This window comes from Drosophila santomea, chromosome X (genome assembly GCF_016746245.2).
Source record: "Drosophila santomea strain STO CAGO 1482 chromosome X, Prin_Dsan_1.1, whole genome shotgun sequence".
In the NCBI taxonomy this organism is placed as follows: Eukaryota; Metazoa; Arthropoda; class Insecta; order Diptera; family Drosophilidae; genus Drosophila; species Drosophila santomea.
The window spans coordinates 9,487,000-9,505,498 of NC_053021.2; the positions used below are offsets into that span (position 1 = coordinate 9,487,000).

The 18,499-nt window shown below is 45.3% G+C and overlaps 1 protein-coding gene across 2 annotated transcripts in view; it reads right to left on the reverse strand.

The window, feature by feature from the left end:
* Positions 1-56: 56 nt before the first annotated feature.
* The window catches only part of LOC120456726 (adenylate cyclase type 9), a 41,423-nt gene continuing 22,980 nt past the window's right edge, over positions 57-18,499 (reverse strand). Inside the window, exons 1-5 of one of the 2 annotated variants that reach the window (XM_039643710.2) lie at positions 10,613-10,949; positions 8,697-8,974; positions 5,659-6,861; positions 5,491-5,591; positions 57-5,428 (exon numbers count right to left, since the gene is read on the reverse strand). In XM_039643710.2, the coding sequence (XP_039499644.1) occupies positions 1,914-5,428; positions 5,491-5,591; positions 5,659-6,861; positions 8,697-8,944 (5,067 nt within the window). In that variant the 5' untranslated portion in view covers positions 8,945-8,974; positions 10,613-10,949 and the 3' untranslated portion in view covers positions 57-1,913. Of the gene's footprint in view, positions 5,429-5,490; positions 5,592-5,658; positions 6,862-8,696; positions 8,975-10,612; positions 10,950-18,499 lie in introns of those variants that run through there. The other variant, XM_039643709.2, reaches the window with a different exon arrangement.

Genomic DNA, 18,499 nt, shown 5'->3' on the forward strand with positions numbered 1-18,499 from the left:
ATTGTAAGCGCTTGGATTCCCAGCCAAAGAGTGAAATGCAACACCATAGTTTTAAGTACATACAATATAAGACTGCTGCCTTGGTTTATTTTTATTTCTACACATCTCGCTTAGTAGGTTTGCCTATAACATTTCGATAAACTCTTTGAAATCGTTTGCTAAAACACACGTAGGACACACGTAGGATCCATTTACATTTGGTTATGGCCATGGATGGCTGCTGTTTGTATCTCAGCGTTAACAACATTTAAACATTTCTACACATCGTAAACAGGACTGACTGCTAGACTTCTCATAAATATCATTCGCTCTTTGAGTTCAATTTTTTTTTTTTTAGTTTCGTTTTTGTTTTATAAAAATATACAATTATAAATATAAATATTCATATATATATGTTGTATATATATATGTATATCATGTAGTATGTACACTTAGAGGTTTCAAAAAGACAAGAAAAAAAAGTACGTCTTTTTAGTTTTTTTCGTTCAATAAATTAGTAGAAAATACTTGTTTTGTTAATATAAAAATACAATAGGGTCCATAGGTTTCGATACACATACACGTTTACATTGCAATATATTTTCACTGATTTTGGTTTTTTTTTTTTTTATTTAAATTTTGTCTTATTCTTTTGTGGCGGAAATTGAGTTTTGCTTAAATTTACCATTAGAAACTGGCAATTGCATTGCATTGCACAAAAGGTGTTTGTATACAAAAATTATACAAAAAGGCTATAAAATTATTTATTCCGGCATCTTGGGGGTTGGTGTGTGTGTGTGTGTGCGCGTGTGTGAGTGAGGTGAAAACTTTTTTTTTGGTGGGTGAGTGCGTGTCTTTGTGTGTGTATGGCAAGCATTTTGGTGCATACTTTTCGGTCGTTTGTGGGCTACATTTTATGTAAAAGCTGCATGTTATAACTACATATGTAGATCGTTAAATATAACTTTTTTACTACCAAAAAATTAAAAAAAAATGTAACTACACTGGGAAACCAATTTCCACCCCATTTACTGCGACGTAATAGCTAACATCGGACGACTTTTGGTTATGATTCTTCGAAATCAGACATAAGCCCCTGCAGACCAAAAAAAAACCCCGCTTATATGGCAACAGACCTTCGTCTGTGAGACACAATCAGCAATCATTTAACTTTAGCTACATACATTTATATACACTCACTGATCAACATTGAACAACAGCCAATACATACAGGTAATATCCATTCGTTGGCTCAAAAAAAATTGTTATTTAGTTACTTATATGCATATGCATATGCATATAGTGGGTTAACTCTATGGTACATTGAATCTACATACATACAATCCACATCTATATTTCGCTACTACCATTTAAAGCCACGTATTTCCATTAGTTTAATTAAGTTTAGTTAAGACTATTTCAAAAAAAAAAAACAGTGTTAGAATGGAAAGAAAGCATTTCGTTTGGTTGTGCAGATGAGTCAACTGGCTAGTACACTTAAATACACACATATTTTGTATATGCCGAATATTTGATGTTCGATGTCTGCTTTTGGTTGGATTTTGAATACCCCCAAAAAAAAACGCAGTTATCAACAATCAATCGTTGGATCATTCAACCAATCAATCACTAGCAACTTTAACCCGATTCTATCGTTCTATCTATTCATATTCATTTATATCACAAAAAACACGGTTGCTTTTTTTAATTTTCAACCCCCATCCCCCTGGGAAATCCCTCGCCCTGCCCCTCCGATTTGGTATCCTCTGGATCCGGTTTGGTTTTCTGGCCCCAGCTCCATACTCTTAGCCATTTTGTGGTTGTTGGATGGTCTGGTTGTCTGTGAAACTTGCTGTTCGTCCCACCGTTAGAGTCATTAAATGCAATTTTGAAACCATTTTTCAAGTGCCTTGCTACCCTGCCCCATAATTTTCCTAAGTTTCCACTGGCATTGAGTTGTTGTTGGCTGTTGTTGTTGCGGTGCTGGTGCCAATGTCGTTGTTGTTGTTGCTGCTGTTATGGTTGTTGTTGTTGGTGAGGGTAATGGCGTGGGTGGTGGTTGTGACGGTGGAAGCCAAGTGGCTGCCACCATTCGCCTGCAGCGATTCCTGCGACTTGAAGAGCGTGGTGGTCTCACTGGAGTGCAAGTCATCCTCCTCCTCCTCCTCGTCGTCATCGTCCTCCTCCTGCTGCTCGTCCTGCACCGCATCCTCATCACGCTCCTCGTACTCCTTCTTCTTGGTCGCCAACTGCTCCACCTTATCAGCTACATCATCATCCAGTGGATTATCTCGTCGTGTCGTGTAGAGGAACACCTCCATGTGATCTTTGCCCTTTACATAGACACTGCCACGTGGCTCAAACTCATAGCGATTGGTAAGGAAGGGCAGGCAATCCTTGCCCACCTGGATGCGATTGGGTAGCCCGGTGGAGTCCATTCTGGAGGCCACATTGACTGCATCGCCCCAAATATCGTAGTACAGCTTGCTAGTACCGATTACACCCGCCGTCACATCGCCAATGTTCATGCCAATCCGCAGGATGAGGTTGAACTCCAACAGATCCTTGTTGAACGCATCCACCACCTCCTGCATGGCGATAGAGAACTCCATCAGTGTGTGAATATGCTCGTTCCCCGTTCCCCGATGTGAGGGATCCAATCCACTGGCCGCCATGAAGGTTGATCCAATTGTCTTGATCTTCTCCACAGCTCGGAATTCCGGACGCGAGAGCAGCTCATCAAAGTCACCAATCAGTTCGTTGAGCACTCGCAGGAACTCCTTGCCACCCAGATAACTCTCGTCGTACATCTCATTGAAGTTCACGATCGAGGCAAAGATGATGGCTATGTTGTGATGGTTCTCCGAGTACTTGGCCGTGTTCTTCAGATGCTCAGCCACGTGCTTGGGTATAATGTTGTGGAGCAGCATGTCCGCCTGGTTCTTCATGTTCTGCACCCGGACCTTATCCTGATTGGCCACCGCATTGCCGTAGAAGGTCAGCCGATATCCAATCTCGAATTCGCGATTCAGGAACCAGACCAACACCAGGATGAGCAGCAGATCCAGATAGATTTCCACATGATAGTCCTGGAACCACTTGATCTCCTGGATGAAATTCGACGCCTCCTGATCCTGCTGCTGGTCACTTCGATTGTGACTGTAGACCATCAACTGGGACACTGCAATGCCAATGAAGCACAGTGCTGCCAAAAAGGCCAGGACATTCCGCACCCAGCAATTGAGCTGTGTGAAATTGCAGAAGTGCACGATGCACACAAAGATCAGGAATCCGTAATGGTACTCAAACGCCTCCAGTTGCTCCAAGTCCAGGAGCAGGAAGTTGGCGATGATCAACAGCACGGGCATGGCCATCAGAACGGCTAGGCAAATGTGCCACGGATACCAGCTGGATATGGCCTCGAAAATGCGATCGGCACAAGACTCGAAGTGTGGTGTTCCCCCTGCTCCACCTGTACGCTCCTCACGCTCCAAATCCTCGCTAGTCGTCGACTTGGATCTGAATCGATTGCTGACATTGCTCCCGCTCTGCCGGCGACACATTTGCCTTGTGAACAGGAAGAGGGCGAACACTTGGATGCCTGTGAAGCAGGAGAACAAGGTCACCCACAGCCGGAAGCTCGGCGATACGGTGTTCTGGGTCATCAGAAACAGTGAGACGGAGATGCACAGATAAACCGCAATGCCCACGAATATATCTATGTAGGTGTTATAGCGTGGCGTGGCCAAAGTCGGCGGTCCTTCCGTCTCATTTTCCGCACCAAAACGATGGGCCTTCGACCGGAAATCGCGCTCCAACTGCCGTGACTTGAAGTACAAACTGAATTTCCGCAACGGCGGCTTCACCAGATAGCTCCTCTGCGACCTGGCATTATCCCGCACGCAACGGATGAGCTGGAGATCCGATTGCTTGCGCAACTGCTGCAGGCAGGCGGCCAGTGGATCCGCCATTTGTGAGGAGCAGGCGGGCATCAGGAGAGGCGGTGGTGGTTGCACCGCCAGCGGAAGTCCCAGTCCTTGCACCTCTCCCAAGTTGGATATACTGGACGTGGAGCTGGTGAAGTAACCGGAGACCCTGTGTTGACTAATCGCCGTCTGGTTGAGTGCATAGATTTGCTGCTGTATAGAGGATCTGCGCGAGTTGCTCTTGATTCCGGAATCCTTGCGCGAAGTGGCCGATGGGCAGATGCTCGACTGGCGGGAGTGCGTGGGCGGGTAGATGCCACCACAGCCGCCGGAGTTTCCCGGAGCTGGCAAGCAGCAGGGGCTCGTGGACGAAGTGCCCGGTTCCAGGCTATTCGGTGTGGGTCTTCCGGTAGCCAAAGTGGAGGCTCGTGGTCGCGGTAGTGGCGATTGCTCCACTGGTGGCGCTGCCTGGGAGGTACCAGCTCTTCCTTCGGTCCCAACTCCTGCTGCTCCTCCAGCTCCGTTCACTCCTCCCGTTGACTGGCGGCCACATTGCGATCTATAGCTGCCCGAACGACCGAATGGAGATATATCGCTTCTTGACTGACTGATGTAGGAACGCACATCGATGATGTCATCGTACATGGAGAACTGACCAGGGGAACAGCATCCCCCGCCTCCACTGACTCCCGCCTCCGGCGATCTGAGCACGCTGCTGGCCAGTGCCGTGGATGTAGCTGCATGATGGAGTACCGGACGAGCGGCCGGAATGTCCAGAGTCTGGGTGCGATGGTTGGACTCAACCAAAACGGGCAACTGCTGGTAGCCACAACCGTTGCCGTTCTGCATCTGGTTGTCCATGAATGCCAAGGTCTCCTCGGGATTCAGTTGGTTCTGATGGTGCAGCTCCTCCTTCTCCCGCTCTCTCTCCCTTTCCTTCTCCAGATGAGCGGCGGATGAGATGCTGCCGCAGCTGCTTCTGTTGGTTAAATCCTCGAATCGCTTGAGAAAACGTGGAATTTTCCACACCTTTAGCTTGATCTTCGATCGCGTTTCCGTCGCTGGGGGATTTGCCGGTGGCGGCAACGGTGGACTGACTGGCGGTTGTTCATCAGAGTCCAGGCTGCCGGGCAGGGACTTGGTGGTGATGATGATTTTGGGGCGTTCGCGTACAACAATCACCGGAGGAACGCCCGCTGCCGCCGGATGGATAATGCCACGTTCCACATCCCGGTCGCGGTTCTGCGATTTCTTGCGCATCTTCATGCTCAACGAGGTGAGACGCGGTCGCATGGAGAGCACCGGCGAGGGATTCAGCGAGCTGGACAGCTGACCCACCGGCGAGGCGGGTGGAACGTTCGGCTGCACCACCGACACGTTGGTGGCACTCTGGGAAAGGGAGGCGCCATGGGCGCCGGGCAAGAGCAGGGAGCTGCCCGTGGCATTCGCCGGCATGCTGGGACTCAGGCTGTTGGTGCGTGTGAAGTCGCGTCGTCTTCCCACCACGAAGTACGTGCGATGACCTGATGGATTACAAAAGCTTTAGGGGATTCCCCCAAGGAAATACATGCAAGGGCACACTCACCAAACACCTCCTCGCCCTCCTCCAAATAGTAGGCATCGCCCAGAAAGCTGGATGTCTCCTGTGAGATGTGCACCTGCTCCGGTTTTCCCGAGGATTCCATTCTGGAGTGAGGATAAAGCAGAAGTTAGGCAACTGTAATGGATCGAAGTGGTTGCCATAATGACTTACTTGTTGGCCAGGCTGACGTCGTTGCTCCACACATCGAACTTCACCCGCCGCGTGCCGACGATGCCGCAGAGAACGGTGCCCGTGTGGACGCCCACTCGCATCTTGACACCCTCGTGGCGCTGGGCATCGAAGCAGCGCATGGCATCAATCATGCCCAGGCCCATTTCCACACAGCAAATGGCATGATCCGCCCGTGGCTCTGGACAGCCGGACACGCAGTAGTAGCAATCGCCCAGCGTGGAGATCTTCTCGCATCCACTCAGCGAGCAGAGGTCGTCGAAACGCTCGAAGAGATCGTTGAGTATCTCCACCAGCTGTTCGGCCGTTTTCGTGGAGGACATGCGGGTGAAGCCAACGATGTCCGCGAATAGGATGCTCACGTTCTCCATGCTGTGCATGTGAAAGGGCCGGAACAGGGACTTCACATCGTTGGAGGCACGTGGTCGCATGTAGTGCGATTCGGGTGGCAAACCACTGGCATCCAGACCCGATGGGCCACCCTCATTGAGCAGCATATCGGCCACTTTTGGCGGCATCACCGAGTGTATCATCTTCTCTTTGAGCTGCTTTTCCATCTCCAATTGGCGACGCACGAGGAGATTCTGACCCACCTTCATGAAGGTGCCGCGCATGCGCACCAGATTCATGATCAGCACATGCACGCCCACCAGATGCACACTCAGGTGGGCCATTATCCGCAGGATGAGTATCCTGTTGCTGGGATCTCCGTTCGCCTCCACTCCTGATCCTCCTGCTGAACCTGCTGCTTCTCCTGCTCCTCCGTGCATGGGACCACCATGAATGGCACTGCATCCGATGACCATGTGCGACACCATCTCGAAGGCAATCGAATAGCTGATCGCAGTACTGGCGCCCAGCCACAAGGGCATGGGCAAAGCCGTGTAGATCAGCAGCACGATCTCCAGGCAGATGGCGAAGTGACCCAGCGGACTGAATGCCCTGCCCGTGTAGGTGAGGAATGCCAATGAGGCGCCGCAGAGGAGCAGCGCGGTCAGCGCGGAGGTCACCGTTCGGTGCTCCCTGTACAGGTCCCAATGGGTGAAGCACAGCGCCATGATGGTGACCAGCGAGAGCATCGAGAAGGAGCTGGAGATTGGGCGCCAGAAGTCCTCCGATCCGCCATCCACCACGAAGTACAGGCACCACATCAGCGAGCAGAGCAGGATGTACGAGAGGGTAAACCTGGAGGGCATTGAAATAGACAAATAACCATTAGAAATGAGCTGAAACGGAAAAGATTGGTAACCAAATTTGATATCAAAGCTTTGCACTTCGAAGATTAATGGGTAAGGTGCAGTGCAATATGCCCGAGAAGCCAAGGACTTGACCCAACTGGGTGAGGCTGTTTTTTCCAGAGTGGCCAGAGTGGCCAGCGTGGCCAGCGATGGCCAACACTCCAAGATTCTAAGCATCCCATCGTTCATCCCATTTAACTTTCGCTCGCAGGCAGTGCCATTCATCCTAATTAACGCCAACTGCAGCGAAGAAAAGCGGCTGAGAAGTGGAGCGGTAAGCGGAGAAAGCCGCTTACTCAGCTTACTCAGCTTACTTTCCAAGCTGTCACCATGGGAACCTTTGCCAGTGGAACTGCATTCATCACCCACTTTGTTCCGCTCCAGGGAGCAGAGGTCATTGCGGAACTAAACGGGTAATGCTGCCCAGATGACGAACACCACCTACCTGCCCACTAATCTCTGGCCATTGTTGATGGCTTAGCCAGCTGTTGGGACCAGGAGCTGTCGCCATTGTCTCGCGAAACTTTGGCTGGTAACACCCTTGGTTTCCATCAAAAGTTCCCCCAAGTGAAAAAGTGTCAAGAGCAGAGCACTGCGCTCTCTCCATCTTGGCAAAATCAAATCTCGGACTTGCTGTACTTTCAACTTTTCGAGGGTTACATACCAAGAGATGGTTCAGATGGATGGACTTTTCAAATTGCAGGTCTTAGTAAATGAAGTAGTGCAATTGGCAAATTCCAGGAAATTCAGGGAAGTTGTAAAAACAATACGGAAAGAGCTAAACATTTATGTGATTGCAAGCATGAAAGTTAATGTGCCACTAGATTTTTTAAAAGTTAGCTTTACCCTCAAGCAAACTTAATATATTTGGTTTCAAAATGCCCAAGCTGACAGTACTGACTGGAATCGATTGCTTGTTTGCCTTTTTCTGGTTCCGCACGCGAAACTGCTGCAACTGGCCGCCAAATGGCCCGAAATGGCATTGACCTGCAACTAACCCCATGCCACATGCCCCTTAACCCATACCTCTTACTCTCTTACCCCTTAACCCATACCCCTCAACGAGCCCTTTTCCAACTCTTTGGGTGGGCACACGCCAACGGAGCATTTATGGCGGCAATTTTGCCATCCTGCGCACTTCCCCCCACTAATTTCCCCATGACTTCGGACCACGAACTCCCGACCCCTGATCCCGCCCAGAAACCCATGTTCTTTGGCGTCGTGTTGATTGCATGCACGTCCGTGTGTGGGACTCCCCTGCGATTCCATGGAACCGCACAACTGCAAGGGGTTAGTGAAAAAGGTTCTATCCAGGTGGAAGGAAGGCGGTCGTTGGGGTCTTTGGGTTAAATGGAATCTCCGCCAGGTGTCAGCGAACCTGTGACTTTTAAACACATAATTGGTTGTGGCAAGCTGCTTTTGGAGTGTACGCGTAAGACGGAGTAAAGCTGATACAAAACACATCAATACATATTCATATTCAAACGAAACGAATATTTAAATTCTTTCAAATCGGGTAGAATAATAATTGGCGTTTTAAAAGCTTAAAACTGGCTGTATTCCCAGGGTAGAGTTGGCCTATTTGTTCTTTTGATTGCGCTGGCTGACAGCTCGATTTGCATAGTTGAGTACTTGAGTAGTTGCTTGGAAGCCACGTGATGGACGGGTTGACCCACTGGCTCCACTTGGATTTACTTCGGTTTTCGATGCCACCCCTCTATGATTTGAATTGCAAGAGCTTGGGGAATTGGACTTAAAACCCAAAAGGGACAACATACACACCTGTACCGCATCCGTATGTGTGGAAAGACGCTGGCCTGGTACTGCTCCTCGAGGACCGGGGAGTCGAACTTGGGATCCAGCCAGGACTTGGCCGCCGCCCGCTCGAAGGCCACGGGGAGCATCACGCTGCAGCAGGAGTGCCGCCGGCCAGTCTGGCTCAGGTAGGTCTGGATGTGGGGCGCCAAGGCGATCTGGATGTCATCGGTGGAGTTCGCCCGGCTATCGTTGACCAGAACGCCCGGCGGCATCGCCCTGGAGCTCACCGACTGTCGGCGCGACTGCAAGAATAGGATCGAAGAATACATCCAGTTAGAAGTTGTAGAAATTCAACATATTTATTTTGTATTGCAAGATTTAGTGTACCTAATACGAAGAGCTTAAATGTACATTTCTCTTAATTTAAATTTCTAAAAACAAATTTGACTTTTAAAGCATAAATGTTTAAACAATTGCGCGACTTAAACAGTCAGAAAATCGCCTGGCACAAGCATAGAAGTAAACAAATTTATATTTAATAATAACAAAGGGCTGAAATGCGGGTATTAGCGGATTATTCAAACGGAGCAAGGGAGGCTGTCATTGCGAGTGGGCGTGGCGTTGGGGGTGCGAGGTCAAAGGTCACGGCCGACGGAACTTAAATCTTTGCCATTTCGCAAATGGGTCAATGGCTTTCCTTGCTATTATTTCCCCAAGCGAATCGCACAAAATTGCGCTGAGAAACTGGCATTTTTATCGATAAAAAAGATACGCTTTGAATGCCATATTTTCCAAACTAGAAATTTACTAGTTGTTGTTTATGGTATTTTAACTGTGCGATCTAAATTTAAAAATAATTTATACTTTTTGTATAACCACATCAAACGAACACACTGATTTATGGCCAATCGTAAAAGTTCCTTTTAAACGCTTTTTAATTTTCTTTGCCCGTAGTATTTCCCATTTTTGATTATCACCCCAAAATTGCCGCAACGCAAGTCACGCGACATCGGCTCTGATTTCTGATTTCTGACTTCTGATATTTGCCAGCTGATTTGCGATTGCTGATTTCTGGCGGCCTTCGATTTCTGGCAATCTTATCGGAAAATAGGCGAACGATGGGTGGCCAGAAATCTAAAAGCCAAAAGCCGAAAGCCAAAAGAAAGCAGCAGCCAAAGTGCAGCCGAAAAAATCTAGCAGCTAGCACAATCAAGGAACAAAATCGTCAATTTTAGGCGCCCAATCACATCGCGTATACGACCCGTGGGCGGCACTCGAGCGAAACGCTCAAACAAAACGGACAAAGTTGCTAAGTTAATCATAAAAAGCATTCCCCACACAAAGTGACTTGGTTGTTCATTAAGAAGCCGCTAATAAGTCGCTCCAAAAATAGAAGTTGGTGAAATACACAAAAAAAATAGATAAGGTGCGGAGAAAGAAATCTAAAACCGCCCAAAAAAACAATCTATCATTTTAATAATTTCATGAGCTCTTCTAAACATTGTTAACTATGATTCGTAAGTTTCTTTTGGAAAAACTTTCAACAGAAAGATTGAACTTATGTTTAAATATATTTTAATGTATGGATACATTCAAGGAGTTCGAATGCCAAACGAAGAGGTATTAAAAAGGTTCTGACAAGCTTTTATCATTTGGGTTGGGCTGAGATTCAAGAAACAAACGCGAATAGAACTTTCATTCACCTTTTTCCCCTTGGCAGTGACTTTTGGGATAAAGTTAACCAAATCTGTGGGCATATTGGGGTTTCCTTGCCCGTTGAATCCTTTTCTTAACCGCCAACCCAAGCCAAGGTAAATATTTAATTTGCAAATTGCGAGCTGACCCTTGTACCGCTCTTCTATATATATTCTTATATTATATTTTCTTATATTTAAGGAAATGCGGTTTTGTGTGTTCTAGTTTTTAACTGCTGCACCTACCGAATAACAATCCACAAAAATTCCATGAACGTGAGTAAAACATTTCACATATATTTTTATGGTCGCCAATGCGCGACAAAACGGCAAAATAAACAATTCACTTAAAGTCCCAGCATTTTCCTCGTATTTTCTTCGTTTTTTATTGGCAATTGGAAATTTGCCACTCGCGTTATGCGTGGGTTATTCGATTTTATTTGAATTCGGACTTGATTTGATACAATTTGATGCGATGCGATTTGATTTCATTTGATTTGATTCGATTTGAAAGTGAAACAGTAAGAGTAACCGAAACCGAAACCGAAACAGCGAATCGATGCGGTGCGGTTCAACGAATTCCGTTGACGCGGCGCTGAATGAGAACTGATTTGAATTTTTTGGAGCGACGTTGGGGATTGTGTCGATTGTGCCGCCGTCGATCGCCAGCGGTAAAATAGCAAACAGCAAACAGCTGACAGAGGCAGAAGCCACACAGCGTTTGGAGAATGCAAAAAGAAAAAAAAAACAAAAAAAACCAAGCAGCTTATCGCCAAACTGATAAGGCCAGGTGAGCGAATTGGCCGAGAGAAACAAATTGAGCAATCGCTAGAATCGGAGAGCCATCGCCTAGATGGGGATCTACTTGAGATCAGTCGACGAGCTTCAGGTTGCGAATATCGCTTTCAAGTGGCCAAGGACCCCCGTCAATAATAATCTATGAGGTCATACTCAGAGATACCCCCTTTTGTGAAGGTGGGCGCAAATTTGTTGTTGGGACCTGTAAAATTTAACAGTAAATTTAATATAAATAGCGCTCGGCTATTCCGGCAGTTGGGGAATAAGATAAGATAAGAATCGCCCCCAGACACGATTCTTTGCCATGTGAACTGCCGGGGAAATCGCCTTGAACTTCTTCGGCGAGTGCACTCATTACACACTCACTCTTCCGCCCGTCCATTCACTAATTTACACTTGAAAAAAATAATTTGAATTAACAGAAAGTATTTCATTTGATTTGATTGAGAGCATAAGATTGGCTTAATAGTTGCTCGGTATCCTCTGATTTAGTAAGTGTACAAATTGTGATCATAAGATCAATGACAACTTCGCAGTATATACTTAGGAATTAACAAAGTTTATCAAATGAAATACAAATACAGACAACAAGGTCTCAAATAATAAACATATTATTTAACAAGTACCGATTTTTTCCAAACTTTGAAGTGCAAAAACAAAAGTATAAAAACCAGTAATGCCTTCAAAGATGCTTATGACAACCAAGATCTTGTAGATATGTGGCAGATAAGAGATACGAGCGATATGATAAAAGGCCGAAACGCCAACAAAAGCAAATGTCTTACGAATATTATTTCTGCTCTTTATTATCGTGCACTCTGGCATTCGAGGGATAAGACCTCCTACTATATAAATATATATATATATATATAAATATACATTTATATGTGTATATACAATGCATATATTAGCAGACTTAATTTGACAAAAGGCTACTGTCCATGGCTGCTGTGGCTGCAGAGATTCCTTTGATTGGCGTTCTAGAGCCCTGGCCAGAGTCCCTTTTCTATTTACATTCGATTTAAGGGGCCTTTGTGAAGTTGGCTCAGTGGCTTGCATAATGCATTCGGCAATTGGGGACAGGAAATTGGAATTCCGACGACGACCAACACCACCACTACCGCACAACAGTTCTGGCTGGCTGCAAATCAAATTCCAAATATTTGTTTAATTAAACTCTCTTGGCAGCCGCATCAATTCCCCTGGCGAGCGACAACAAAAGCGGCAAACTGTTAAGAACTTTCTGAATATTAATTAGCAGCAAAGCCAACGCAAAAGCAGAGGCAAAAGCCAAGTAGCAGCCATGTTGCCTGCCACTTATCAGCACTTAAAAACTGATAAATTTACGCCGGCTTCTCACTGCGATTCACGGCGATTCGGAGGCGGCGGTGGCAAAGGGGCGTGGCACGGATATACCTAGGAAGTTACCACCGATAAATCGATCTGAAGTGGTCTGCGTTTGTTATCTATAAACGCAGAAAAACATTTTCTATGTGCTACTATAGATTATGATTACGCGGCTTTAAAATGGTTAAAATAAAATAACTCACATAACTAGAAATTCAGTTCCTTTATTAACCATAAACTTTTGAGAACAATTTTAGTTATCGCTGCTGACCATTCCGTTTCAGTTCAAAACAAAGTGCGCAGAAATAACAAGAGCGTCGAATTTCGTAAATATATCAGAACCCCTTTTATTGAGTTACTTTGAGATCTTAACAGCATTTGAGAAAAAATTCAGTTACAACTGCTGACCACCGTAGAATATTGAAATTCAATCAATGCGGTTACTCTATGGAAGCCTGGACCAGTGGCTAGTTGCACCAGGAGCGCTTTTTGAACCAAGACCAAACCCAAACCCAAACCCAACCCCCTTAACCCCCCGTTGCCTGTGGGGCACACAAAGGAACGGCGGGCTAGCAACGAGTGTCCAACAAAGTCATGCCAGTGCTCCATGCTCCATGGCCAGTGGATGGTGTCATGTCCATGTTGCATTCCAAAATATGATTAACTGTCAAAACAGGGCGGTGTCCGGCCAAGTGGGGGCGTGGCACGGAGGACGTTGCGTGGGTCATGTGGAGAGCGGGTCCTTGGTTTCAGTGCGGCGTTCCATGATGTGGCTGAAGTGAATGCACTTGTGGTCCCTGCTGCACATGCCACGCCCACTGCAGCCCACTGCAGCCCACTGCCGCCCACTGCATCCCGACGAGCCAACAAACTCGCTCAAAGTGTAAATAAGCACTTAAATTTTTAATGAATACACATGAAGCTGCAACCGAAAACGGGCAAGTGCTCCTGCGGATATCCTGCACGGTATGGATGAGAAGGCGAAAGGATATAAGTTTAGTGGAATGGCGTCGCCAAAATGCAATCAAACCAAATGCACTAAACTTGTGCCAGCAAAATGATGCACTTGGGGCGCCAAGGGGAAAACGAGACGCTTACTTTAAATAAGGCGCATGCATTTGATTTTGGTCATTAGTTTTAGCACACCGAAGGAAATGGTCAATCAAATGGGTAATTCACTTAGGAAATAATCAACACAGGGTGCCAAAGTTGTACGAAATGTTGGCCACATTGTATTTAAGATAGTATTTTTAAAAGGGTTTTTTTTTTTTTGCTGTGCATGCCACTTACACGCAGCAGAAGGAAAGTGAGCGTTTGGATGGCCAACTGAAATATGCATGAGTAGGTTTTTCCGAGCCCCAAAAACCTGGACCACGCAAGATTTTCCGTTTGCCCGCATTCGAAATGCACAAAGGACATTCCAAGGATAGGGACGAAGGATTCGACGATGGAAAGAAGGGGTGGTGGTGGTAAACAATAACTGAAAATGCGATTATAACAAAGCGGCCTACACAAGGACAACAACGAAAGATGTACGAAAAAGATGAGGGCAGGCATGCGAACGGAAAAGCCATGTATAATGCATAAAATGGAATATAATCGAGTCATATATGTATATGTATATATATACATATAAGCACATGTACAAAACACACACACACACATATGTATGTAGCATATGCTTATATAAAGAAGCACTCGCACTTAAGCCGAAAATCCGTTGGCAACAATTGTCCCCCTGAATGCCAAATGAAAAGGCCTGCGCAACAGCATTGCAAAAATGGAGGCGGATTTCCCAACCTTCGACCTTCCGAACCTTCAAGTCAATAAAACGTAGAGTGTGCTCTGAAAACTTGGGATTCATCAAATACAGTTCCTTGCAAATGAATGGCAGTTTTTGAAGGTCAAGAATGGTTGTGTTTAGATAGTTAGCAAAATGCATTTAACTCACGATAGATGTAATCTCTATATTCTAGATAGTAGACCTAATCACGCGCCCATGTATGTGACTTACAGCTCTTGAGAATTGGAGCAAGCGCGCGGCTCAAATGAAATGAAAATGAAAATAAAATGAAAACAGTGGAATTATATCGCACACTTTGAGGCTGAGTTACAGGCACCGACAATTACTTGGGCGGCACTTGTGTGTGTGTGTGTGTGTTTGTGTGTGTAATAAGCTGAGAGCGAAAAAATCAATTTAAAAAGACATTGCCAAGGATAATGAGCAGCGCCAAGGAAGCGCCTGAGCTCCGAAATTGGGGAATTCCGGAGACAGACGGTGCCTGCCTGTAATCGCCCTCGCTACGAGATTGCTACTAGAAATGGGAATGGGAATAGGAATCGCAATCGGAATCGCAATGGCAATCATCATAGGCTCAATCGCCATCAATGCCAAGGATTGCGCCATCACAAATCGCACACTCAAGGGAGCTCTCAATCGGAATTGCCGAGGTCCTCGCTCCTCGTTCCTCTTCGCGTAAGTATAAATTCCAATAAAACGCTTATATTTTCCGCTCCTCACACATGATGACGTACTCCGTGTACTCCGTTCATGGGCATTACGTCGAATAAGTGGCCTAATTGCGGGAAATAAAACTGCTTAAGATAAGATCGAAATTATTGCAGCTCGCATTGAACTCCATAATCCGATAAGCATGCATTTTCCACGATAATTATGCTAATGGGTACATTTACAATGGTACATTTACAAGGATAATTCACGTTGTCAGTAGCAAGGCAATTTTAAAAAATATTACCATTACCAGGCAAATATGAATGCGTATTTGGGTGAATAAAGTTTGTTACAACATAGATGTGGTCTATAAATAATTCCATTCAAAACTTTCAATGATAATAGATTTTAATTCAGATTTTTGCAAATATTTCCTAAGAATCTGCTCAAGCAGATTAACTTCTTAATAAGACCTCGTAGTCGTTTATTTCTTTTGTGCTCGCGGAAAGTTCTGAACTGATAATTGGTTTCAATGAAGCGTTATTTTAAAGGCGATGTTCTGTCTATATATGTGTATATATATTTATATACTGATATATATTTATTGGAAAAAGGGGCAGATATATATACGCCAAGCTGATGGGTTGGCATGAGCATGAGATTATGGCATTTCCGAGTAAAGTCAACAGCACTTCCGCCGCTTCACGCTTCACTACACTCAAAGTCGTGGCTCTTTTCCGCTGCAGTTTCCCATGAAAAGCTATCCGATTTTCCCACGCGATTTTCCTTTCTTCGATTTATATCCAAGCCCATTTGCCTCAACGCCCCCAACACGTTGTCATCAAATTGTTGTGCAGCTCTACGTCCATTTTGATGTGCCTGCTCCATCTTCCATTTTGATTTTAGAAATAATGCACTTTGCACCTGCCACGCCCACTCGCATCATGTCGCCCCTCATTGCAGGTGACAAGTTTTGCTGGGGCGCTCATCAGCGAAAATATTTTTTCGCTTCTCACGTATTTTCAGCCATACAAACACTTGAAATACCCTTCGAAAAGTAGGTTTATATGGGCGTTTCTGCACTAAATTTAACAAATTTTCCAGTTACAAGTAACTTCATAAAAGCTTTTCTATTATATTCAATTTATGGCTATTTCTCATTACTTAAATCTCACGGTTTTCAGGGTATTCTATATACGCAGCATGCAGCTAATACTTTTTTTCCATTATGAAGTGCGTTTTTTTTTGGGGTTTTCGCGAAAGCTTACTTTAAGTGCAAAGTGCCGTCAATTAGCGCCACATTCGCTGGCAAAAAATCAAAATTCCCGAGGGAAAGCCAGAAGGTCCTTTAAAATGCATATGCAAATAAATATGTGTGTACGTGTACTTATGTGCATGTGTTTGCATTCGTTATTCGGATGATGCGCTCGAATGTCCTTTGATTAAAACAGAACATTGCATGACATTTGCTCCAAGCACGATGACGAGGAGATTTGGAGGAATCGAGGAATGGAGGGCAGGATAACAAGCTGCTTCCTCGGCAAATGTTTGGCAGGCGCAGGGAAACGGAAAATGGGAAATGGGACATGGGACATGGGGAAAGCCCTCGACAGAAACACGCAAATGCATTCATGTGGATGCCGCCACCAACCAACTGACAGGCAATCTGGAGAACACAATGCGGAGGTGCTGCAAGGTTCAATTGGGCTGCCAGTCCAAGATTAGAGCAGCATTCATATGGCCAAAAAATAAATATATTATGTTAAATACACTATAAAATGATTTTTTTGTACATAAAGCTATTTAACTTCTGGGTGCTTGAAAAATGAAACCAATACACGCCTTGGTTGGCAAGCAAAACGCGAACACTCGCACACATATAAAGCATACGCCACGTGGTTCCTCAGTCAACGTAACGCCCAAACTCAAACTCAAACTGAAACTAAAACAAAAACTAAAACAAAAAACTAAAACAAAAAACTAAAACTAAAACAAAAACAAGAACTTAAACTAAAACTGTAACTGAAACTGAAGCTGACGACCAAAACTGAGCGTGATGATGGTGCGGATCAGGTGCCATTTCGATTGTTCTCGAAAATCCTCCATTGGGTGCTCTATAGACCAATATTAAGCATACGCCGTGGTGAACGTCACTCCGCGAAGCATGACATGGAAACTGATGCCTGCAGATTGAGCTGTCTATGCACTTTTTGTTGTGCAATTATTTTTCAATATAGAAGCTATTGTGCATGCAACCTAATCCGCGCTGAAAAATCTAAACTTGTGTGTGGAAAAATCATAGTAATGCTATTTGCACCCAGTTGGACTACTGAATATCTAGCAGACGACAAGTTGTGCGTCAATGGGATGAAAATGGACCGCTGGCAGCCGGATTTTTTTGCCTCGCTGTGGTATCCACGGTTCAACCCATAGACGATCTCTGGATCACTCCGTTTGTCCACCTGGTGACGTCTCTTCAAGGCGTCTGGCAAAAGTGGCGACAGCGTTGGCAGTCTTATCAGCGCCATGGCCAAAAAAAAGAAGCTAAATGTGTGACAAGGCAAGCTGGAAAACAAGATGGGAAAACGGTGGAAAACAAGGGAGGAAAACGGGGGAAAAGGGTCGGCGTGGGGACGAACAAATTGACGAACAAACGTGAATTGTTGACGGTGGCGAGATAAGCGATAAGATCTTCACTTCAAGCTGGCTGCTGTGACAGATTGGGACACAAATGTAAGAATGTAAGAAGGAGAATGCTGCCAAGCAGCTACACAGCGAAAAAAAAAGTGTAAGAATACACCACAGACTGATTAGAATCACCTCAAACATGGTGACGATTAAAAAAAGGAGCTCTCATTACTTTCTGAATAAAATATATATGTTTTACCATATTGCACTAAATATTTTGTTGTGCATTTTTTTCCCCAGTGCTTTGGCCCACACACACAAGTGCACCACGTTTTATATGTCTGTGTGTGCTGGTGCGACGATGGCTGATAATGAAAGTACCAAGTGCCGTCAACGCTCGCCAAATATTTGATCTGCTTGGGATTGCAGCAATTGTCGCTGGGCAACAGAAGATATTATGGGTAGGGAATAAGAACGAGTCTAAGCAGTTACATCTCTGCTTCCCTTGCCAAACATATAAATTAATCGGGCTGCTCAAGTTGAATTTGTATTCAATTTAAACTATTTGTTTAAGCATAGCTTATAATCGAATGGCGGACTCACTGGCCTGTAAAATAAATAAATGAACAAATTACCACCTGCTGCGTTAATGTCCGAAATGGAGAATCACTGGATTATCCGATGAAATAATGCGACAATCATTGTTCGCTGCTCACTTCGCAGTCGCTTTGCTGACACGTCACTCAAAGGCCCCCCTTTTGAAAATGGGCAGAATGGGGTTTAAAAACCCCCCGGAAACCCCCTTAGTAACTAGCAGGGAAATGCGCTCATTTGCAAATGCATTCACTGAATGCGATTGGTAATTTTTCCATGATTTTCGACTCTGTTTGGCAGGGCGAAATATAATT